This window comes from Lepus europaeus, chromosome 10 (genome assembly GCF_033115175.1).
Source record: "Lepus europaeus isolate LE1 chromosome 10, mLepTim1.pri, whole genome shotgun sequence".
Classification (NCBI taxonomy): domain Eukaryota; kingdom Metazoa; phylum Chordata; class Mammalia; order Lagomorpha; family Leporidae; genus Lepus; species Lepus europaeus.
Window position 1 is genome coordinate 64,850,202 of NC_084836.1, and position 24,643 is coordinate 64,874,844.

The 24,643-nt window shown below is 46.7% G+C and overlaps 1 protein-coding gene across 2 annotated transcripts; it reads right to left on the reverse strand.

Moving 5' to 3' along the window:
• Nucleotides 1–45: 45 nt before the first annotated feature.
• Nucleotides 46–24,418, reverse strand: RAB5B (RAB5B, member RAS oncogene family). 2 transcript variants are annotated; one of them, XM_062203498.1, is made up of 7 exons: nucleotides 24,320–24,408; nucleotides 23,445–23,526; nucleotides 7,303–7,565; nucleotides 5,051–5,202; nucleotides 4,693–4,815; nucleotides 4,043–4,136; nucleotides 46–3,336 (listed from the first exon to the last, which is right to left on the reverse strand). In XM_062203498.1, exons 3-7 carry the CDS (start codon nucleotides 7,463–7,465, stop codon nucleotides 3,221–3,223), a joined length of 648 nt encoding a protein of 215 aa, XP_062059482.1. In that variant the 5' UTR covers nucleotides 7,466–7,565; nucleotides 23,445–23,526; nucleotides 24,320–24,408; the 3' UTR covers nucleotides 46–3,220. The 2 variants fall into 2 exon arrangements, with proteins under 2 accessions (XP_062059482.1, XP_062059481.1); XM_062203497.1 differs by lacking the exon at nucleotides 23,445–23,526 and having other exon boundaries at nucleotides 24,320–24,418.
• Nucleotides 24,419–24,643: the final 225 nt, after the last annotated feature.

A 24,643-nucleotide genomic window follows, 5' to 3' on the forward strand; every position in this document is an offset into this window, starting at 1 on the left:
TCTAGTGCCAGACAAAATAGCAAAAAATGAAGCAACACTCCAATGCACTTTTTTTTCCTTTTTTACTTACATTAAATACATCGGTAAATCAGCAGTCGCATTCTGTTACCACGATTGTTATGTTGGGAGAGGAAGAAAAGGAAAGAAAGGCAAATGCTTTCTTAGAAGAAGGGGAAGACACCCTCCTCCTCTAAAAAACTGATCAGAAGAAAAAAAAAATGAAGAAGTGGGAAATAAAAAACTAAGACCCCCAAGCTCAACAGAGCTTAAAGGAAGGCAGAAGAGCTGGTGGGAGTAGAGGGACGGCAGCAAATAGGCCCAGAAGCTAAGGCCAATACTGTTCCTAAGGGGGCGGGGTAGGGAGAAGGGGCCCAAGGAGACGTCTCCCAGCCCCAAGGCAATAAAACATCTTTACTCCTGCTCCATGGGGAAAGCTACACAAAAAATTTCATTTCTGAGAGACTCAAGAGAGTCATCCCAGTTCTTCCACATGTAAAAAGAATGTACTGGGTGCCTTGAGAGGCGAGTGGGTCCTGGGAAAGGGAGGGAGAAATGGACGCGTGTTTCAGGGCCATGAGAACTAAGGCTGCCCCCAGAAGAGGAAGAGAATGTAGGCCTCAGCTTCATGGATTTCTCAGCTGCTCTGGGATACAAGGCAGTCTGCAAGCCAGATGGGCCAGAAAATTTCCAATTCTAGGTGAAAACAGCTTTTCCTATCTTTCTTCCCCTAATTTTCCCAAAACTCTGGGCTAGAACAAGAAGGAACTTGGGAGTTTTTTCTTGCTGTAATGGCTTCCTCCCCCCCCCCCTCCAATGTCCTAAAACACCTGATGAGAGGCTGGATATTTGGAAAGGACCAATGTCCTCTGATGATGTGAGACAGTTGTGAGGTGCCTTCAGTACTAGTCATCCCTGTCCACAGGAACAGGTGGTACACGAGGGGACCGCAAGCAGGCCGCTGTGGTATCAGTCCCTAGTGGCTCACAAATTAAACCACCTGTTAGGAAGAGGGACTGGGGATAAGGACAGAGGAACTAAACTCAAGATAGAAACAAAGGAGAAAAACAGGGCTAGATGAGAGGCAGGAGACTGAACAGACTATACAGTAGGAATAAAGATCAGACCTATTTACAGAAAAGTAGAAAAGACATGGTAATGGAAATCAAATTGCATGTGAACCCTTGGAAAGGACAGAAAACTCCTCCCTTTTGTCGGACCCCTCTTTTCTCCCTTACCTTGACCTATGCTATCCTGACACCATTCCCCAGTTGCTTAATTAATTCTCCAGGGAAAACATATATATGTTTTTAAGAGTATGTACGTATATATGTACACGTACACACACACACACACACACACTCCTGAGCTAGGTTTGCAAGACAGGTTGTTAATGAGTTGGAGGAAGCTAGCAGTGGAGGCTGGGCTTGAGTAGCTGCCACTGGTACTGTTCTCTACACCTCCTTCCAAAACCACATATATTCTGCAGATTCCATTTAATTAAAAAGGTAGGACCACGTAAATAGCCACACAGCCTGGTGACTAGGCCTGGGATGCTCAGATCATGTGCCAGGTATGGGTTGCTCCAGTTACAGTCACTGCCTTGCGCATGACCGCAGACAGACCCACATAAGGAGATTCAGCCACCTTCTGACTTCAAGCCATAACCACCCACCACCACACGCCATTTCTTGAGTACCTGTTCTGTAAGGGGCACTGTTCTGGATATTGTATGGAAGGGGATTCCAGAGAGATAAAAGGCACAGTCGTTGCCCACAAGCAGCTTGTAATTTAATTTGGGAGCTGAAACCCACTCAAATGAAGTGGTCTACGACTGGTAACAAGCAGTGTCATACACTTGTCCATGTCAACCCCACTGATGACTCCACTCGTGAAATGATCAAATATGGAGATGACAAAAACATTGATATTCACTTGAAAAAAGACCAACCCTTGGAGAGTTGTCAGTAACCAGCAGACAGACTGGTCCTTCAAGCTGAAAGGAGTTCTCTGCGATGCCTCCCAGGACTTGCTTTATCAGACAGTTGCAAAGGTTTCTCAGGCCCTCAATGTCTATAATGGCAATTCAGTTATTTGTTGTCTTACCTAAGAACCTGAGGAGCCCCTCCTGGAAGAAGAGGTGCAAGTATTTTATGATGAATAAAACTGAACCTCACTAAAAACAAAAAGGTAGAAGGACAGGTGATTCAGTAACTCCCCCCACAAAACAAGTACCCACTGAACTACCACCAATTAAAGTGCAAACGGCAGGGGGTTGTGGTGGTTGGGGCTGAGGCCATCTAAAGGCCAGAGGGAGGGGAAAATGCTGATGTATCAGTCAGAGGATGGGTGTCAGAAACTGGTGGTCACCCCTCCCCCCCAATTAAATGACAGCAGAGTCAAAGATGCAGGCAACCAGTGAAGATTCTTTGGAGGACTCTGGGTTTTGATCCCCATTGTAAGAGAGATGCTACCCAGAAGACTTGGTGAGGGCAACCTGGGCCTGGAAGAGCCCAGAACCAGAGACAACCTTGCACCTCCTCCTCTGTCCAGTTAACAACCCGACTCCCCCCAAAACCTAAGAGTTTATCTCCCATTCTCATCTCTCCCCAGGACCATCTCCACAAGGCCAGCCCGTGGATACCACTCTATGTTCAAATATGAAACTCCAACCAAACTGAAACAAAAAGGAAGTGTTTCCTTACTCCCTTCTGTTCTGGGCCTTGTTCTCCCCCAGAGCCCTTGATGTGACTTCAATAGAAACCTTCTTCCTCAGTTCCTGGGTTAACCACCTTCTCCATCTTGGGCAGAGGAGAAAAACAGGATTAAGAACAGGGATTCCCAAAAGCAAAAGGGGGAAGGGCAGGAGACAAAAGTGTTTTCTGAAAGGATGGGAAAGAACACTGGGGAGGAGGAGGAAAGATAAGTAGGTCTCTGTCTTGCACCTATAATACAAAGTGAAGAAAGTTTGTTTTGGAAGGTAAGTCCTGGGGGATTTGACCTCCGACCCCCACAGTGAGGGGTAGGAGGCCAATGGCAACAGCTGCCTGGTGTTGGTTGCTGAAGCGTTAAAAAGTGCCATGACGGAGCTGTCAGGAGGCAGCCCTTGGGAGCCAGGGCCCAGTGTGCTGTTACCGTAGGGGCTGTGTGCTGAGGGGTGGGGATGGAGGTTATTTCTTAGCTCTCGTGCTAGCTCCATACTTCTTTGCTGCTAGCCACCCCCTCAGTTGCTACAACACTGGCTCTTGTTCTGCTGGGACTGCTCATGAAGATCCACACCCCGGCTTCGGCCTGCTGCACCCCCCAGATTCTGGGGTTCACTCTTTGGCAACTTCTTAGCTAGAGATAAAAAGAGAAGGGAACAAAGTATGGTAGATTTTACTCAAACCCCACCCCCAACCCCACCCCAAAAGGCTACTGGGTGGGAAAGGGGGAATTCTAGAGATTAAAGGAATGTTCTGAAGAGGAAGGGCTCACTATTTGCAAACCACATTAAAGACAATAGGCTAAATCTGCAGGCAGAGGATAGAGGTCATAACAGAAAGCTAAGGTATTTCCATACCCAGGATTTTTTTTTTTTTTTTTTTTTTTTTTGACAGGCAGAGCAGACAGTGAGAGAGAGAGAGACAGAGAGAAAGGTCTTCCTTTGCCGTTGGTTCACCCTCCAATGGCTGCCATGGCCGGCGCGCTGCGGCCGGTGCACCGCGCTGATCCGATGGCAGGAGCCAGGTGCTTCTCCTGGTCTCCCATGGGATACAGAGCCCAGGCACTTGAGCCATCCTCCACTGTACTCCCGGGCCACAGCAGAGAGCTGGCCTGGAAGAGGGGCAACCGGGACAGAATCCGGCGCCCCGACCGGGACTAGAACCCGGTGTGCCGGCGCCGCAAGGTGGAGGATTAGCCTAGTGAGCCACGGTGCAGGCCCCAAATACCCAGGATTTTTATAAGAGGAGACATTCCCACCTACCCTTGTTTTGAACTAGTGATGATTTTACCTACAGAGAAGGGAAAAAGACAGGAAGACCTGAAGCTGCTCTGACCTTACCTATTGCCAGGAAGAGATCGTTCACGTTCATAGCCGTCTTGGCTGAAGTCTCCATAAACAATAAGCTGTTGTCATCTGCATATGCCTGGGCCTCCTGCAAGGGGTGCGGTGTATTGGTGCTCAGAATGTAAGGTGGGAACAAGTGTTGCCCTTCTGCTCTCTTGTAGCACCAGAGTTAGGCAATATTCTAGGTTCCCTCCCCTTAATTAATGCCCCTTTGTACCAACTGGCCCTGGACCCATAATTTGGTGGTGACTCCCTCAAGATAAACCCATGTCCACTCAGTTCAACAAACAGATGCCAGGAAGCTTAATTACAGGGGAGAGGATAATTTGGTTGGGGATTTTTGGATTCTGACACTTGAACAGTCCTTTACATAAAATTCAGTGGCTCCTTCTTTCCTGTTTTCACACTGGTACCCCCACAGCTTGTTACTTCCCTACCACACTGTGCTGTGGAATTTTCTTCTGACTCTTACAATCCCCTGGTTGTCATCAGGGTTATAGTGTTGTTGTATGTAACTTAATGTAGAACAGAGGAATGAGACAATTAATGTCCTTAGATAAGGTTTTCAGAGAGAGCTGGCTTGGGAAGGAGAGGCCCCAGGTATACAGCAAGTGTATTAGAGGGGACTCTGCAGGCCATCTTACTTCATACTCCACCATGCGCTTGTTGGCCAGGTCAGCTTTGTTCCCCGCCAGGGCAATAACGATGCTAGGACTGGCCTGCCTCTGTAGTTCCTTTACCCATGTCTTTGCTCGGGCAAATGTTTCCTAGGAAAACAAGAAGAGAATGAGTGTGCTGGAATGACTGCCAGTCCACATCCATAACCTTTAAAACAGTCTCAAAAGTCACCTCTTCTAGGAACCTTCTCTCACTGAAAGTATGGGTCTCTGCTAAGTCATTCCTTCCAACGTTTTGGCGCTTGGAAGCATAATTTGTACTCGTATTTTGCTATATCAGGAAGCTCTTTTGTCTCGCCCACCTAAGGGTTCTCAGCCCACTTACCTGATTAGTAATGTCATAAACAACAATCGCAGCTTGGGCACCCCTGTAGTACATGGGGGCTAAGCTGTGGTATCGCTCCTGCCCAGCTGTGTCCCAGATCTCAAACTTGACTGTTGTATCATCTAGACAAACAGACTGGGTGAGGAAGGCCGCTAGAGATGAGAGAACACAAGGAAAACAGTTGTAAGTGGGAGGATGAATGGAAACACACAAGCCCCCTTCAAATTATTTCTACCCTAAGAACACTGAAGCCACTCAGCTACAGGAAAAGGCTTGGCTTTCTCCTAGAGCCGGGATTAAGACTGCCTTTGCCATTTTTTGCTTTATCAAGCACAGGCCAGAGAAGGCAAATAGGACTACAATCAGATCTTTTGATGGGTTTTGTCCCCGCCATGTTACTGACTGTCAAGCTTTTTTTTGTTTTTGTTTTTTCCCAAAATTGTGCTTAAAAACCACTAGCCCCTCCGGGTTTGGCCTCTCTTGGAGCCTGCCTACTGGCTACTCCGCCAGGAGGTCTCTGACATAAATAAATCTTGCTTAAAAAAAACCAAAAGACAAAAAAACAGACTGCCTTTGCTCAGAAGTTTCTCTGGCTGATAAATGGGGGCACATCATAAACTACAAGAAAAAGAGAACTAGTACTAGTACTTATACCAGTTGTGCCTCTTCTAATCAAAATTGGAATAACAAATAATGATGGAGACATCAAGTTTCAGATAAAAGTCTCATCAAGAATTAATTAGAAGGATGGACATTGGAGCAGTGGTTAAAACACCACTTGGAATGCCTGCATCTCATATCTGAGAGCTTGGGTTTGAGTCCTAGCTCTGCTTGCTAATGTGTACCCTGGGAAACAGCAGATGACAACTCAATTTGGGTCCCTGCCACCCAGTGGGAGACCCCAGATTGGATTTCAGGCTCCTGGTTTTGGCTGGGCCCAGCTCCAGATGTTGTGAGCATTTGGAGAGTGAACTAGTAGATGGAAGATCTGTGACTGTATGTCTCTGTCATTCAAATAAAAATCAAAAGAACTGGGGCTGGCATAGTGGCACAGCAGGTAAAGCCACCATCTGCAATGCTGGCATCCTATACGGGCACCTGGTTGAGTTCCAGCTGTTCCACTTCTGATCCAGCTCCCTGCTGATGCACCTGGGAAAGCAGAGGAAGATGGCCCAAGTGCTTGGGTCCATGCACCCATGTGGAAGACCCAGAAGAAGCTCCTGCCTAACTTCAGCTGTTGTGGCCATTTGGGGAGTGAACCAGTAGATGGAAGACCTCTCTCTCTCTCTAACTCTGCCTTCCAGATAAATTAAGTGAATGTTTAAAAAATCCAAAGAATTGTGTTCGACAGTTAAGCTGCCACTTGGGACACCTGTATCTCATGTATCTTTCTGTTTCTGTGCCTCTCAAATAAATGAAGGAAAAGAAATGTGGTGTTCCTGGATCTGCAGAGGTTATATGAAAAAGTAACAGCCAAATAATGCTAATGATGGTGGGACTTGCCATCAAGTTTCAAAGTTTTTTAATCCTTTCAAATTTAATAATTTTATTCATATTTTAAAAACTTTTCCTAATTTTCATTTATCTTAAAGGCAGAGAGAGACATCTAGAGATTTTTCCATGTGCTGGGTCACTCCCCAAATGCCTACAACAGCCAAGGCTCGGTTAGGCAGAAGTTAGGAGGCTAAAACTCAAGCCAGGTCTCCTATGTGGGTGGCAGGGACACACCTGCTTGAACTGTCACTACTACCTCTCAGGATCTGCAATAGTAGGGAGCTGGAATCAGGAGGCAGAGCAAGAGCCAGAAGTAAAACCCAGCACTCCAGTATGGAATGCTGGCATCTTAATGGTTGAGCAAATGCCTCCCCCAAGAATACCATATTTCTAAGATGACCAGTGAAAAGGAGAATAAAATGGAGATCTCAGCCCAGGCATGCAATGTATAGGTTGAAAATGCACCCTAGATAAATCTGATGTACATCTTTGATTATGAATCACTGATGCAAGCTCACTGGATTAAGGTAGAGTAGGAGAAGGAAAACATAAAAATTAGTCATTTTCTTGGTGTGCTTCTAGAAAGCAAGAAGACGGTCCATTTCTGGTACTATAGCAATTATTTTTCTGTTTGTATAAAGGTTTTCCATTTCTGGGAAAAGAATGTGACTAAGAGGGCCAGCTCCATAATCAGGTCATAGCCTTCCCTTCAAAAGCCTCACTAGACATTCAATTTCTTCTTTCCCTCAGATACTCACCTCCAATGGTACTCTCCTGGTATTCGTGGAATTGCCCTTTGACAAATCGTAATACCAGACTAGATTTTCCCACTGCAGATTCCCCCAGCAGGACCAATTTGAACTGGCATATTTTGCTGGCTTGAGGCTGCCCATTGGGCCTGGCTGTGCTTCTGCTAGTCATGGCCAGATTATCAGAGTGGGAAAGGGTGGAGGGAGGGGGATGCCACAAAGCGGCAAAGGGGGGAGGGGGGAGGGGAAGGGACTTCCAGACTTCAACAGTCCTGTAAAGAAAAAAAGGGAGTAAAATTAGACATAGGTGCACTGTAACCCTAATCACTTTTTAGGGAAGACAGAATCTCTTGATTTCTTTACTCCTAAGGACTTAGCTCTTGTAATCATTCACCATTGGAAGTTTCCACCTCTGAGAAGGTCCCAGGCATTGATACTCAGTAGTAAAAAAGACTGGGGAGCGGTAAATAAGAACTGCTTCTGAAGCAATTTGCCCTATCACAAAATCTCCAACTGCCAAGGGAGCACAAATGGAGAGGCTGAAAACTGAGAAGTTCTGAATCATCCATTAATTCCTCACCAGGTCTTCAGGGTTTTTTGGAGTCACAGCTAATTGGTTAACCTTAAATTGATCCACTAAAGGCATCCTAGACCCCTAGTATCTCCTTGGTATCCTGAAGATGCTTTTCTTCTTTTCATTCTCTTGGCTCTCAAAATAAGAGATTTACTCTAAGGGTGCGGGGTAGTTGCCTCTTCTAAGGGCAAGGAGTGACTTCCTGCATATCTGACCAGTCTTCTTGATAACACGAAGTCTTTCTGAATATCTACTTGGGGTCCTAATGCCAGAAAATCTTCCTTTCTCCTTTTTGATCCAAGTTGAGGAGAGAAACACAACCAACAGATCACTTTACCCTCACTTTGTCTCTGCCCCTTCTCCAAGTCTGAGAGTCTGGCAAGTCTGGGAGTCAGTACACTCGACTTGGCAGTGGTGCCTGGAGTTAGATCTCCCTCTCCACCAAAGGGGCCTGGTCACTGTAGCCATCCAGTTAGTGGCAGACAGAGACACACCTTCTAAACACCCGCAGGAGTCTCCAGAGGAGGTATAGGGGTAAGTCTTCAAGCAATCAATATATATATTTTTTCTTTTTGACAGGCAGAGTGGATAGTGAGAGAGAGAGAGAGACAGAGAGAAAGGTCTTCCTTTACCGTTGGTTCACCCTCCAATGGCCACTGCGGCCGGCGCATCTCGCTGATCCGAAGCCAGGAGCCAGGTGCTTCTCCTGGTCTCCCATGGGGTGCAGGGCCCAAGCACTTGGGCCATCCTCCACTGCCTTCCCGGGCCATAGCAGAGAGCTGGCCTGGAAGAGGGGCAACCGGGATAGAATCCGGCACCCCAACCGGGACTAGAACCCAGTGTGCCGGCGCAACCCAGTGTGCCGGCGCCGCAAGGCGGAGGATTAGCCTGTTAAGCCATGGCGCCGGCCAAGCAATCAATATTTGATGAAAGAATACATTGAATCAACTTTACTACCTCTAAAAGGGATAAGAGAACTGGTAGAAGGGAGGGGACAGAAAGAAAAGTTGGCACTTTGAAATTCTAATCATCTAAACCTGAGTTTATTTCATCATCCTGACTTGAAGCGAAAGGAAGGGACTACAAAATTTGAAAAGGAGGTAGCATGGGCAGAGCAGACAAAAACTCTCTCCAAAAACCTAAGAACTGAGTGGTACTTCACTTGTTCAAATATATCTTCTACTCCTCGTAGCCTAGGTAGAGATGCCGTAGGTAGAGCCTAGGTAGACAGACATCATTCTGTGTGTCACATGTGAGAAGACATTATTTTGTCACTATAGTGAATGGTTCTGAAGTTCATTTGGGGTTTTTGAAGTTCAACTAGGATAAAAAAAAATCTCAAACATCCTACTTACTAGATAGTAAAGACAGAAAATCATACAGGAGGCAATAGAACAGAGGCTCTGGAGTGCGATTCTCAGGGTTTGTTTTCCACTTCTACTTATTAGCTGTCAACCTTGGGGCAAGTGACTAAAGACTTATATGCATGAATTTCAAGATTTTTTTTTTTTGCATCAAAATAAACCTATCTTTTAATTCCATTTTTAATTCTGAAGTACCCTTGCAGATGTATGCATTCGTTTCTGTAAAACAGAATAATAGGCCTTATATGCACCTACTTCATAAGATTGTAGTAAGGCTTAAATGAGCTAATACATACAAAGAACTTACATAAGTATCTGACATAAACTAAGAGCTCAATAAATATTAAGCTTTATACCAATCATTATCAAATGACATCAAGATTGGCCGGTGCGCGGCTCAACACACTAATCCTCTGCCATGTGGCACTGGCACACTGGGTTCTAGTCCTGGCAGGGGCACCGGATTCTGTCCCAGTTGCCCCTCTTCCAGGCCAGCTCTCTGCTATGGCCCGGGAGTGCGGTGGAGGATGGCCCAGGTGCTTGGGCCCTGCACCCCATGGGAGACAAGGAAGAAGCACCTGGCTCCTGCCTTTGGATCAGCGCGGTGCACCGGCAGCAGCGCGCCGGCCATTGGAGGGTGAACCAACGGCAAAAAGGAAGACCTTTCTCTCTGTCTCCCTCTCTCACTGACCATTCTGCCTGTCAAAAAAAAAAAAAAAAGACATCAAGAAAATTTTTCTAGTTCTCTGTCTTACCTTCCACTGTTGTAGTGGCCCTGCTTTTGCTGACCCAGAAAAGGTTAATATATTAAAAGTGTATGTCACGATTAGTTGTTATCAACACAGTCCTAAAAAGCAACCATATACAAAACAGGTAGAGAGAGAGAAAAAACAAAAGGGTAAGAGGAATTCAGTAGAGGACTGAGACACTGGTGAGAACCTTAAATCCCAAAGTAGACTAGATCACTCAGATCCTACCTCCTAGGACACAATTATTACTTTTTAAAATTTATTTTTGTTTATTTGAAAGGCAGAGTTACAGGGCGGGAGGAAGAGGGAGACAGAGAAAGAAAGGAGAGAGAGAAGACAGGGGAGGGGAGGTGGGAGGAGGGGGGAGGGGGAGGGGGAGGGGGAGGGGGAGGGGGAGGGGGAGGGGAGGGGAGAGGAGAGGAGAGGAGAGGAGAGGAGAGGAGAGGAGAGGAGAGGAGAGGAGAGGAGAGGAGAGGAGAGGAGAGAGGGGATCTTCCATTTATTTGCTGGTTCACTCCCCAAATGGCTGTGATGGCCCAACTAAACCAGAAGCCCAGAAGTTCTTCCAGGTTTCCCATGTGGGTGCAAGGGCCTAGGCACTTAGGCCATCTTCCACTACTTTCCCAGGTGCATTAGCAGGGAGGTGGATCAGAAGTGGAGCAGCTGGGTCTCAAACCAGTGCCCATGAGGGATGCTGGCATTGCAGGTGGAGGCTTAACCCACTAGGCCACAGCACCGGCCCTTCTTACTTCATTATTAACATTTTTCTCTGGAAGAACAGGACAAAACCCATGGTTGGATCCTGTTTCTATGAAACAAAACAAAATTCCACAGAGAAAGGCATGGGACAGTACAACTACCTTTGAGGAAAGTGAGACTGAGGTAGGCAGTATGTGAGGGGTTCTTTTCATTCTAAACAGATTTTTTTTTTTTAAGATTTACTTATTTATTTGAAAGGTAGAGATAGAGAGCGAGGAGGGGAGGGGAGGGGGGGGAGAGAGAGAGAGAGAGAGAGTCATCCATCCAAAAGTTCACTCCCCAAATGGCCCCAACAGCTGGACCTGGGCCAACCAAAGCCAAGAACTTGGAACTCCAATCCAGGTCTCTAACATGGGTGGCAGGGGCCCAAGTACTTGGGCTATCTTCCACTACCTTCCCAGGCACATTAAAAGGGAGATGGATTGGAGGGGGAGCAGCTGAGACTTGAACTGGCGCTCATATGGAATGCCAACAATGTCTTAACCTGTTGTACCACAACACTGGCCCCACAATTTCTTTCTTTCTTTAATTTTAGTTTTTGAAAGGCAGAGAGAGAGAGAGACAGATTTCTCCCATCCTCTGGCTGACTCCTCAACTACTCATCACAGCCAGGGCTGAGTGAGACCAAATCCAAAGAGCCAGGAACTCAAGCCAAGTCTCCCATGTGGGCAGCATGGACTCAATTACTTGAGCTATCACTGCTGCTTCCCAGGGTGTGCATTAGCACGAAGCTAGTATTGGAAGTGGAACAGGGACTCAAACCCAGTCCAATATGGATGCAGAGCAGCTCAAATCACATCTTAACCGCTCTTTGCCTACCTCTCTTTTTAAAAAGGGAATATATTTTTCTAAAGGAAAAATAAAAAAATCCCAAGTTTAAATTAACTGGCCCATCCAAAATTCCGTGAACGTCTTAATTACCTTCTCAACCCTTGGTCATAGTTGCTGTTTTTATCCTCAAACCTTTAAGGCAGTCTTTTTTTTTTTTAAACAGGCAGAGTGAGACAGAGAGAAAGGTCTTCCTTTGCCATTGGTTCACCCTCCAATGGCCGCTGCGGCTGGCGCGCTGTGGCCAGCGCACTGCGCTGATCCGAAGCCAGGAGCCAGGTGCTTCTCCTGGTCTCCCATGGGGTGCAGGGCCCAAGCACTTGGGCCATCCTCCACTGCACTCCCTGGCCACAGCAGAGAGCTGGCCTGGAAGAGGGGCAACCGGGACAGAATCCAGCGCCCCGACTGGGACTAGAACCTGGTGTGCCAGCGCCGCAAGGCGGAGGATTAGCCTATTGAGCCGCGGTGCCGGCCTAAGGCAGTGTTTCTTAATCTGTGGGCTGTAGGGACAAGCATTGTAGCACAGCAGGTTAAAATGCCACTGTGACACTGGCATCCTGTATTAGAGTGCTGGCTGGAATCCTGGCACTCCTCTTCTTATCCAGCTTTCTGCTAATGTGCCTTGAGAAAGCAACAGAGGATGGTCCAAGTTCTTGGGGCCCTGCCACTCATGTGGGGGAGATCAGGATGGAGGTCCTGGCTTTGGCATGGCCCAGCCCTGGCTGTTGCAGCCACTTGGGTAGTGAACCAGCAGATTGAAGGCCTATCTTTCTCTATCCCTCCCTGTTGCTCTGCCTTTCAAATGAGTAAGTCTCAGAATAAGAAACAATTACTTTTAGAAATGTAGGCTGTAAGCTAATGGTGATCTTGAAATCACTTGCCGTGGGGCCAGTGTGGTGGTGCAATGAGTTAACTTCCTGTTTGCGATGCTGGCATCCTGTATCATACATTCTATATGCTTGAGTAATGATTGTTCCATTTGCAATCCAGCTCCCTGCTAATGCACATAGGAAAGCAGTGGATGATGGCCCAAGTACTCATATCCATCACCCATGTGGGAGACCAGGATGGAATTCCTAGCTCCTCATGGCTCAGCCATGGCTATTGTGGCCATCTGGAGAGTAAATAAGCAGATGAAAGATCTCTGTCTCTCCTTTTTATTTGTCACTCTGCTTTTCAAACAAATAAGTAAATATATTTTTAAAAATATTTTTTAGTTTTATTTGAAAGGTAGAGTTACAGAAAGAGGAGGACATAGATCTTCCACCCACTGGTTCACTCTCCAAATTGTCATAATGGCCAGGTGGAAGCCAGGAGCCCAGAGCTTCTTCTGGGTCTCTCACATGGGTGCAGGAGCCCAAGGGCTTTGGCCATCCTCCACTACTTTCCCAGGTGTTTTATCACGGAGTTGGATCGTAAGTGGAACAGAAGGGGCTCAAACCAGCATCCATATGGGATGCCAGCATCGCAGGCAGAGGCTTAACCTTCTCTGCCACAACACCAATCCCAATAAATATTTTTTAAAAAAGAAATCACTTGAGGCCAGTGCTGTGGCATAGCAGGTTAAGATGTGACCTGCAGTGCCAGCATCCCATAAAGGCACTAATTCATGTCCTGGCTACTCCACTTCCGACCCAGGTCCCTAATATGCCTGGAAAATCAGTGGATGGGCCAAGTCCTTGGGTCCCTGTATCCACATGGGGAGACCCAAAAGAAGCTCCTGGCATTGGCCATTTGAGGTGTGAACCAGCGGATAGAAGATCTCTGTCTCTCCTGTCTCACTGTAACTCTGCCTTTCCAATAAATAAATAAATCTTGAAAGCAAGCAGGAACTTGCTGGATGATCAGTTATCTAAAAAAAAAAAAGGAGAGAGTGGGTAATGTGGTACAGCTGGTTAAGTTGATGCTTGGAAACTTCCCACATCCCAGTATCAGGATGCTGCTGGTTCAAGTTCCGGCTAATTCACTTCTGATCCAGTTTTCTGCTAATATGCCTGAGAGGCAATGGATGATGGCCCAAGTACCTGGATTCTGCTACCCACATGAAGAGACCAGGATGGAGAAGTTCCTGGCTCCTGGCTGTGGCCTGGCTCAGCCCTGGAAGTTGGAGTGAATCAGTCACTGGATTCTGTCTCTCCCTCTCCAACACTCTGCCTTTCAGATAAATAAATCTTAGAATAAAAATATACAAAACAAGAAATACCATGTATACCATAAAAAATTACATAATTTTGTGAAAATATTGTCCTTTGTGTATATGTATTTTATACACAGTGAATTTAATGTAAAATTTGTCTGTTTACAATGAATCATGATAAAAAATGTTTTACAAACACTCCTTTGGAGAAGCCTGATACTGACAAACTGGTTAAGTAGGGATGCAAGGAAATTTAGTCTCTGGATGGCTGATAACTATGGCTACTACTAACACATATCTACATGAAATTATGATGAAGCTGAATACACAGCTCTATCAGAGGATCCAAACCCTGCTACTAAGGCGGCAGAGCAGAGCAGACACTGTGGCACAGCAGGTTAAGCCACTGCTTGAGACACTGGCATCCCAGATCAGAGTACTTGGTTCAAGTCCCTACTACTCTGCATTTCTGATCCAGCTTTTCTCTACTGCACCTGGGAAGCACTGGATAATAACCTAAGTGCTTGGGTTCCTGTCATCCATGGGGGAGACCAGGATAGAATTTCTGGTTCTGGCTTTGACCCACCAAACCCCTTGATTTTGTGGGCACCTGGGCAGTGAACCAGCAGATGAAAGACACCTCTGTCACTCTACCTTTTTTTTATTTTAAAGATTTATTTACTTATTTGAAAGAGTTACACAGAGAGAAGGAAGGGCAGAGAGAGAGAGGTCTTCCATCCACTGGTTCACTCCCCAGATGGCCGCAAAAGCTGGAGCTGCGCCGATCCGAAGCCAGGAGCCAGGAGCTTCTTCTGGGTCTCCCACGTTGGTGCAGGGGCTCAGGACTTGGGCCATCTTCTACTGCTTTCCCAGGCCACAGCAGAGAGCTGGATCAGAAGTGGAGCAGCCAGGATTCGAACTAGCACCCATATGGGATGCCGGCACTACCGGCTGCGGCTTTACCTGCTACGTGACAGTGCTGGCCCCCACTCTACCTTTCAAAAAAAGAAATAAATCTTAAAAGAAAAAAAGAAGTTGCAGAACTTTCATGGCAGTGGGATGTGCCAACCTAGACCAAGGCAGTCCTGGGTAGCAGCAAAGGGCTTTGATATCAGGCAAGCCCGAGTTCTGTTCTCTGCCAATGTGCTTCATCACATTGCATCTTAGGCTACTCATTCCTTCGCCTCTCTGAACCTCAGCTTTCTTATCTATAAGGATCTTCAGGAGAGAAGGGGATTGGTAAAAGTAGCAAAAGGCAGAATTTGAATTCACTTCCAAATTTCTATATATATTGAAGAAACTTGCTATTCTTAAGCTAATTGTGTAGATGAATTATTTCCAAAATATCTTAAATTTATATAGAACTTTGCATACATTGTATCATGGAAAAAGAGAATAGGCCATCATAACCCTAAACTTTACAACAAAACAGATGGCACAATATGGATAAAAAGAAAGATACAAATGATAAATTGATCAAGCTTCCTTCAGGTATACACATAGATTCTCAAGAAAGGAAAAGTTACTAGTTTCTGTGATTCTTCACATTTTTATCTATTTCAAAGCATGTGATCCAAGGCAAGGAACATTAAGACTCAATGTTACTACTCCACAATATGAAAACATGGGAGTTAGAATGGACTGAATTCTCATGGCCAGACATATCACTCTAGGCATGGGAAAACAGCAGAGGAATGGGGGAGTGTGAAGATAGGAAGGAGTCACAGGCACATGAGGGTTTCAAAGTCCTTGTCAGTAACCCCTGCGGACAGGAATCAAGTCAGATCCCAGATAGGGTCAGCAAGCGCAGCCTTGGATTGTCACAGATTAATAACTACTGGGTTAGAAAAGATTACCTTCTACTCCAAAATGTAACCTCAAGGACATGTCTTCTCTTCCCTGTTCACAATAAATTTTGATCTTTAGTCTTATTGGTGAGGGTATTACATTTTTTTAAAACTCTTTTGGGGCTGGTGCTGTGGTGCAGCGGGTCAGAGCCCTGGCCTACAGTGCTGGCATCTCATATGGGCACTGGTTCGAGTCCTGGCTGCTCTACTTCCAATCCAGCTCTCTGCTATGGCCTAGGAAAGCAGTGGAAGATGGCCCAAGTGCTTGGGCCCCTGCACCCACATGGGAGACTTGGAAAAAGCTGTTGGCTCCTGGCTTTGGATCAGCTCAGCTCTGGCCATTGCAGCCATTTGGAGAGTAAACCAGCGGATGGAAGACCTCTCTCTCTGGCTCTAACTCGCTCGCTCTGTAACTCTTTCAAATAAATAAATTTTAAAAAACAAAACAGAAACAAATTCTTTTAACCTTCTAACCCCCAACTGTTGTTGGCTTCCTCAAGTCCAGGAACTGGTTAGCAACATTTTGGGGAGGAGGGTATTTTCTTCTTCTTGAAAGACAGAGACAAGGGCCAGCACAGAGGCATAGCGGGTAAAGCCACTGCCTGTGGTGCCGGCATCCCACATGGGCGCCGGTTCGAGTCCCAGCTGCTCCACTTCTGATCCAGCTCTCTGCTATAGCCTGGGAAAGCAGTGGAAGATGGCCCAAATGCTTGGGCCCCTGCATATGCATGGGAGACCCAGAAGCTCCTGGCTTCGGATGGGTGAGCTCCAGCCATTGTGGCCAGTTGGAGAGTGAACCAGCAGATGGAAGATCTCATTCTCTCTCTCTCTCTGTGCCTCTCCTTATCTCTCTGTGTAACTTTTGACTTTCAAATAAATAAATCTTAAAAAAAAAAAAAAAAAAAAAAAAAAGCCAGAGCCATGGCTCAACAGGCTAATCCTCCGCCTAGCGGCGCCGGCACACCACGTTCTAGTCCCGGTCGGGGCGCCAGATTCTGTCCCGGTTGCCCCTCTTCCAGGCCAGCTCTCTGCTATGGCCCAGGAGTGCAGTGGAGGATGGCCCAAGTGCTTGGGCCCTGCACCCCATGGGAGACCAAGAGAAGCACCTGGCTCCTGCCTTTGGATCAGCGCAGTGTGCCGGCCGCAGCGCACCGGCCGCGGTGGCCATTGGAGTGTGAACCAATGGCAAAGGAAGACCTTTCTCTCTGTCTCTCTCTCTCACTGTCCACTCTGTCAAAAAATAAAAAAATTAAAAAAAAAAAAAATGAGCTCTTACCTCCTGGTTCACTCCCCAGATGTCCCTGGGGCCAGGAACTTGATCCAGGTTGCCTAAGTGGTGGCAGAGGCCCAATCAGTTAAGCCATTATTCTCAGGATCTGTATTAGCAGGAAGTTGGAGTCAAGAGTGAATGGGGCATCAAACCCAGGCACTTTGAGAAAGGACACAGGTGTCAATCATTAGGCCAATCGTGGGGAACTTGGCGCTAAACCATTCGTAGACGACCTGCTTCTGGGTCGGGGTTTCGTTCATAGCAGAGCAGCTCCCTCGCTGCGATCTATTGAAAGTCAGCCCTCGACACAAGGGTTTGAAAAAAAAAAAATTATTAGGCCAAATACCCATGGCCATCATTTTTCAATGCTTTAGCTAGACTCTCAAAAGAACAGGGGAATATGATAATATACCTGGGAAGGCAGCACAGGATGGCCAAGTACCTGGATCCCTGCTAGCCACGTGGGAGATTATGATGGAGTTCCTGGCTTCTGGCTTTGGCCTGGCCCAGCTCTGGCTGTTGGGGCCATTTGAGGAGTGAACCAGTGCATGGAAGATCTGTGTATGAGTGTGTTTCACTTTGCCTCTCAAATAAATAAATAAATCTTAAAAAAAAAAAAAAAAAACCAGAGAACTAGAAATAATACAATTAAGATTCAGTTGAGGGGCTGGCATTGTAGTGCAGCAGGTTACACAGCTGCCTGTGACACTGGCATCCCATGAGCAATGGTTTGAGTTCTGGCTGCTCCACTTCCAATCCAGTTCCCTGTTAATGCACATGAGAAAGAAGTGGAAGGTGGTTCAAGTGCTTGGGAACCTAAATTCATGTGGGAGACCCAAAAGAAGCTCCTGGCTCCTAGCTTTGGCCTGGCCCAGCCTGGGCTGTTGTGGCTTTTTGGAGAGTGAACCAGCAGATGGAAGATCCATCTCTCTCTCTCTCTCTCTCTATTCCTGACTTTCAAATAAACAAATATATCTTAAAAAAAAAAAAAAAAAAAAAGTTGACAATGAAAAAATGATCCACTCAAAGGCCAAAAAATAAACCAAAGCAAACTAGCCAATGTTGTTATGATTATTACCTCGAAATTTGAGGTGCCAAAAAAAGAAGGGGGCTGAAGGAGCAGGTTATCCTTCCCTTCAATGTTTACAGCTCATAACAAAATAGATCAGATTTAACATTTCTTAGTGCCACTCCATAGGAACAGTTTACCAAATGAATCCTTAAGTAGGGAGGACTGAGATTGACCATAGGCCAGCCCACCAAGGACAGCACTGGAGAGGGGTGGGAGTGGAGGATGTTTAGTGTGGGCAGCTCTCCAAGCTGCATAGGAAAGTAGGCATAACAGGAAAGGTTTCTAACTTGCCGATACTAGCTACAATAAGACTCCATTTCTCGGGGCCGGTGCTGTGGCGTAGCAGGTAAAGCCACCGCCTGCAGTGCTGGCATCCCATATGGGCACTGGTTGAGTCCCAGCTTATCTGCTTCCGATCCAGCTCTCTGCTGTGGCCTGGGAAAGCAGAAGATGGCCCAAGTGTTTGGGCCCCTGCACCTGCGTGGGAAAACCCAGAGGAAGCTCCTGGCTCCTGGCTTCACATTGGCGCAGCTCCAGCCATTGTGGCCAATTGGGGAGTTAACCAGTGGATGGAGGACCTCTCCTTCTCTCTCTGTGTAACTCTTTCAAATAAATAATCTTGGAAAAAAAAAAAAAAAAGACTCCATTTTTCAGGCATCCTTCTACTTGCTGGCTTCAAGTTCCTCTATTAAATATATATGAAGGCTCTAGAAACTTATCACTTACCAAAAGAGACAGAGCTAGTATACAACTACAGGAGTCTAGTTCAATCCAATAACAGACCTATAAGGTCCATCAGAAAGGTAAGAGCCAGTCTGGAGGTCATTAGTTCAGTCTGTGTAGGTGAGGAAACTGAGGTACACACAAGACAACTTGTTTGCTGTTACTATAGTCAGCTATCAAACAACTGCTAAGTAACATATGTAGGACTTCTAGTCAGGTACTCCTGTCTCTCACTTTTTTTGATTTATTTATTTGGAAGGTAGAGTCACAAAAAGGAGGGGGGGATCTCCATACCCTGGTTCACACCCCAAATGGCTGCAACAACCAGGAGCCAGGAACTCCACCCAGGTCTCCTGCAGGGGTGGCAGGGACCCAAATACTTGGGCCATCCTCCACTGTTTTCCCAGGCACATTAGCAGGGAGCTGGATTGGAAGTGGAGCAGCTGGGGTCCAAAGTGCTGCTCATGTGGGATGCCAGCACATGCATGATACCTCTAAGGAAGTAGGAAATGCTGAACTCTGAAGGCTCCAGAATAGGAATAAGAGCTTAGATGGCATAAGGTTTCTGTCTGTATTCCATTTAGGTAAGTACTTGCATTGGAATTTAAAACAAGCTAGGAAGACCAAGACCTTTCCTAACATGGGGTCCAGTTCTGTACCATTCTGACAGAGGACTGATTTTTCACTACTCCTTTCTGTAAGGTCTTGATCAATTCCTGCCAGGAGAGTTAGAATAAAAGAAATTCAATGGGAAGCAAAAAGAAAACAAACATAACTTTTACAAGACTCAATGGAATTGGGATTAATACTGGAAATTTACTAAGTAGCAGCCATCATTGTGGTACAGTGGGATAAGCCACCACTTGCAATGCCAGCATCTCATGTGAGCATGAGTTTGAGTTCTGGCTGCTCCACTTCTGATCCAGCTCCTTGCTAATGCACCTGTGAAAACAGTGGAAGATGGCCCAAATGCTTGGGTCTCTGCCACCCATGTGGGAGACCGAGACTGGTTGGTGTTCCTGGCTCCTGGCTTCAGGCTGGTCTAGCCTGGCAGTTGCAGCCATATGGGGATTGCACCAGCAGGTGGAACATCTCTGTTTCTCCCTCTCTAACTTTGCCATGTGGCAAATAAGTAGTCTCAAAAAAAAAATTACTAAGTTTTAGCAGAAGCCAGTAAATACTTTCAACTCCTTTCCAACTTTATTTGGACTCAAATCACCAAAATCTTGAACTGAGAGTTTTATACACTACTTGGTTCAGCTCTTTCATTGTGTTAATCCAATGTTATTCAATGAGTCACTGACTAAAATGAAAGCCCTTTTACTTCCCCCACCTTTTCCCTTATACTTCTCTAAGAGGTAAAAAGTATACTTATCTCATATCAGCATGGTAATACTAACTGCCTATTATTGACCTAGGAAAGACTGTAATGCCCTTCCTCACTCTGCCTAGCAAAATCCTAATGTATCTCATAAGGCAAAGCTCAAATGGCCCCTTCTCTGTGAGACTGCTTAATTATCTCCCAAGTAGAATTCATCATTGCTACCTCTGTTGTTCCCTGGGTCTCTCAGTGTTAAGATTGTGTTTCTGTCATAGTATTTACCACATTGTAAGAGTTGTGTCTGTTTGTTCTGCTAAAACCTGAACTTCTGAAAAAGCGAGACCATTTTTCATGTCACTGTAAATCTGCACAGCAGGGCACAATGACTGGCCCCTGGTAGGTGCTCACTGAATGTTCCCTAAATTAATTACGACCAAAGTAATTCTGCTTCCCTTCCCCAATCAACTCTCCACTTCTGTGTCATCTGGATAGATCTTACTCAGTTCCGTTTGGGCACATTTTTAATAGGCTCGAAAAACCAATTCATTCCCTGGTCCCTTTGTGATCTCCCTTGGATGGAGGGCCCCCTGGGACTCAGCCCACAAGGTACTGTTGCAACTCACACGGGCTAACTGCTTTTCCTGTCACCCGTGACTGTGCCTTAGATGGCCTAATCACACTCTATATGCAGCCCTCCCACCCCAACACTAAAGCAACTGTGGCTAAAAACAAAGTTCCCTGAATTTGCCCTTGATGTTAAATAGTTTAAAAACAAAAAGTCTGGGGTCATTATCTACTAAATTCATGAACATAAACATAAGTTTAAAAAGTAATTCCTACCACTCCAGAGGCAGGGAACACTAGGAAGAGGTCCCCATTGCTCCTAAACTACAATGTAGCCCAGAAGTCTGCACACACACTCTGCCCGCCTGAGCGCCTCCTTATTCAGCTCAGTTACTGTCCAGTGAATGCTCACTCTTTCCTAGAACACTCCTGGGCAGTAGGAGTGTAATGTGCAGGGAGTTTATGGTGCCCTTCCTCTCAGAGGGCTGCTATATTTCCTTATTTCAAGCTCACTGTTTCACACTTTGGTTACTTTCTCATCTGAAATGCTTTAGGATTAGGGAGTGGGCTATATAATTGCTCCTCCTACTCTGAGCCTTTTTTATTTTTTTATTTTTTTGACAGGCACAGTGGACAGTGAGAGAGACAGAGAGAAAGGTCTTCCTTTGCCGTTAGTTCACCCTCCAATGGCCGCCACGGTAGGCGAGCTGCTGCTGGCGCACCGCGCTGATCCAAAGGCAGGAGCCAGGTGCTTCTCCTGGTCTCCCATGGGGTGCAGGGCCCAAGCACCTTGGCCATCCTCCACTGCCTTCCTGAGCCTTGTTCTTAGCAGTCTACTTCACGTCAGTGCACACGAGCAAAACAGAGAAGAGCAACCCTTGCTGCTAGGCAAAGAATTAGATGATACAGGGTTATGACACAAGGACAACAGAAAAGCCCTCTTCTCCAAATATAGTCTTGCAACTCCAGGTCCATGTTTGAAATTCACATTGATAATTCCATTCCGTAGCTCCCTCTTAAGGTGCACAAGTCCTTGAAAGACTCAATACTTTAAATGACTATGTGCTACTTACACTTTAATATGGAACAATCCCAGATTCTTCCATGAAGGTAAGCTTTCATGAAGGGTAAAGTAGATAAAAAACCACAAAGGGACATAGAGCAGAAACAGGATATGATGAGGAGATGGGATATGATGAGGGTTCAGAAAATGGCAGAATGGACAGGATTAAAACATACATTCCTCTATACAATTTTCTCAAGAACTGGCTTGGCAGATGAGAAAGGTTCTTTAAATAGGGAACAATAAGCATCATTTCTGATGGGCAATGTGCAAAGGCAGGGCATATTAGAAGGATTCTATAAAGCCAGTAAGGACAAATTCAAGTAACAGGGTAGTAGTATGAAATGCTCTAGCTATGGGGTGGCTTTGGGGCACAGCAGGTTAAGCTGCACTTGGAACACCTGCATCCCATATCAGAGTCCCCGGTTCAAACTCTGCTACTCAATTTCTTACCCCGCTTCCTGCTACTGTATCCTGAGAGGCAGCAGATGATGGCCCAAGTGCTTGGGGGCTCTGCCACCCAGATGGGAGGCCAGGATGGAGTTCCAGGCTCCCAGCAGCCTGGCCTAGCTCTGCCTATTACGTGCATTTGGGGGAGTAAACCAGCAGATCAATCTCTTTTTCTCTGTTGCTCTTCTGAGCAGATGAAAATAAACAAACATTAAAGACAGAGGAGGGGAGGGGAGAAGAGAAGAGAGGAAGAAATGCCCTAGCCATACACTCAACTCCGATTTAGAAGAAAACCAATTTCAAGTCTAGAGAAACTTGGAAGCTTCTCAGATCCCTTTAGAAAGAGAGATACAAGGGGCCTCTTAGGAAAATCATTCTCATCTTCCGGGATAAGGAATGGATGGTTAAGTGATGTGAATATGCAGAGATCATGAACCAGAAGACAGAAGTCTCAAATTCTTCACTTTCAGACATGCCAATAATTATCCTAGACAAAATGGTCTGATTCACCTTAATGTTTCTTTCTTGCCGATAAAACAGAAAAGTTTTCTCCCTCTACCTGGACATTTCTTAGGGTCTCTAGCGCACAACTGGGATGTGTGTGTGTACTGCAGGAAGCAAATGACAACCTAAAATACACCCCTCCCTTGGTTGTCTGAATTTGGTGGAAAATAAAATGGCCAGTAAAAAATAATAACAGACTAACACCGAAAAGGTAAAAAAATGACAGATGACAGTCTGATAACAGAAAAACAGAATTGCTTTTGATGGCACATCCCCCAGTTAGATCAGTCTGGTCTCGACCTCCCTGAGTGAAACAGGAGGTATGTGAAGGAGGATTTGCACTGTGTACTTCTGTACAGCACAAGTAAAAGTACTTAAAAACGTGGATATTTTTGTAACTCAGGAATGCATTGATAAAATACATCAGTATAGAAGGGAAAAAGGAGGAAGTACAGTCAGGGAAAATCAAATAGGCTCCCATTTATCAGGGACTAGGTCAGCAGACCATTAAAAATGGAGAGAACAGGATTCCACTCCTCTGCCTTTTTTCTCTATTCCTCCATTCCTCAAATACCTGATGGTTTGACTCAACTTCCTAGTAGTACAGAAACCTGGGCTCCTGATGAAGTGGACAAAGAACAAGGTGGTGATGCCAACCTTCTGCAATGGAATTTCTCCTTCTCCTCCAAATCTCTTCCTCACTGGTATCACCTCTTAATTCCAGGCCTGGTTAACTTCAGTACCTGACCAGGAATGCCCCAAGTCTAAGTCCCACAAAAGTTTCCACCAACTATGCTCAGACTATCTCTTGATGGCCAGGGATCCCTAAGTTCCTTTCTGGGTAAATAATGAGATCATCGCCCATTTCTAGGCTGAAGACCACATTATTAAGTGGGAAAGAACTAAACAAAACATCCCCACATTACCAACTTCTTTCGCGAGATAGGAATCCGTGGTAGGGAAGAGACACTGCAGTCTAAGACCAGACCCAGGGAGAAAGTGCAGGGGCTGAACCAGGAGCCGTCAACAGTCATGAAAAAAAAAAAAAGTAAACTCACTTCTTTCTCCGTTCCCTACCCTGGGACTATCAAAAACCTTCCCACTGCCCCAGCGAGACGCTAAGGGGAACAAAAGAACGGGTTCTCCCGAGGCTCAGCGTCCAGCCCACCCTGCAGCATAGCCCCCGAAGCCCCGGCAAGAGACACCAGGCCCTGCTTCCGTGCCCTCAACTACCTCAGTCTTCCAGACCAGCAGAGCTGCCCTCTCTCACTGAACAGAAATCCTCTCGGCTCCACATCACAGCACCCCCAGTTCTCTTCACGGCAGCCACTTCCCCTCAAAAAGAATGCCTCTTACCCAACCTAAGAGCCCTTCTCGGGCCCTCCCAGTTAAGACAGCCCTCCAAGAGACCCGGCCCCGGCTACCCTCGGGGCCCGGGCGCCAGGTCAGACCCCTTCTCACCGCCCGGCAAATGGGCTTACCTCACCCGCTGCCCCGTCCCTTTCCCAGCTCCTCCCTCTCCATGAGTAATAAGGCCTGCCCCTACCCTCGCACGGCCTCCGGGCCTCCGGCTCCGGGCCGCCGGCATCCACCGCCTCCCCAACTTCAGCCTCCCAGCCCGCCCGGTCCCCTCCTCAGCGCCCCCACTAGGCCTGCCAGGGCCCGGCCCCCTTCTCCCCTCTCCACTGGGCCACTCTCTAACCCCTCGCCTAGGCCCAGTCCCGACTGCGCTCTGAGGCCAGGCCGCTCTCATCTCCCGGCGCCTCTGCCTCTGCCCTTGTGGGCTCCATCAGCTCGGTACCTGGGGCTCCGTCTCCCCCGTCGGGCCCAAGCCTGTGTCGAACAGACAAACAGCTGCAACTCAACCAAACCTCCTGCCCCTCCTCCTCCTCCTCGCCCTGGGGCGGGGGCCCCAGCCAATAGCATGATTACCCGCCTACCATCGAGGGTGGGCTGTATGTGCACTCATCCGCCAATCCTCTGGAGAAAGGCGGGACTCTTGGGGTGCTGTCGCCAACGAGTACGAGCAAGGGACTGGACAGGCAGGGTCATAAGCCAATACAGAGAGAGAAACCTGGAAGACGGACGAGGTGATGGGCCGTTAAAGAGCGAGCTCCCGGATACA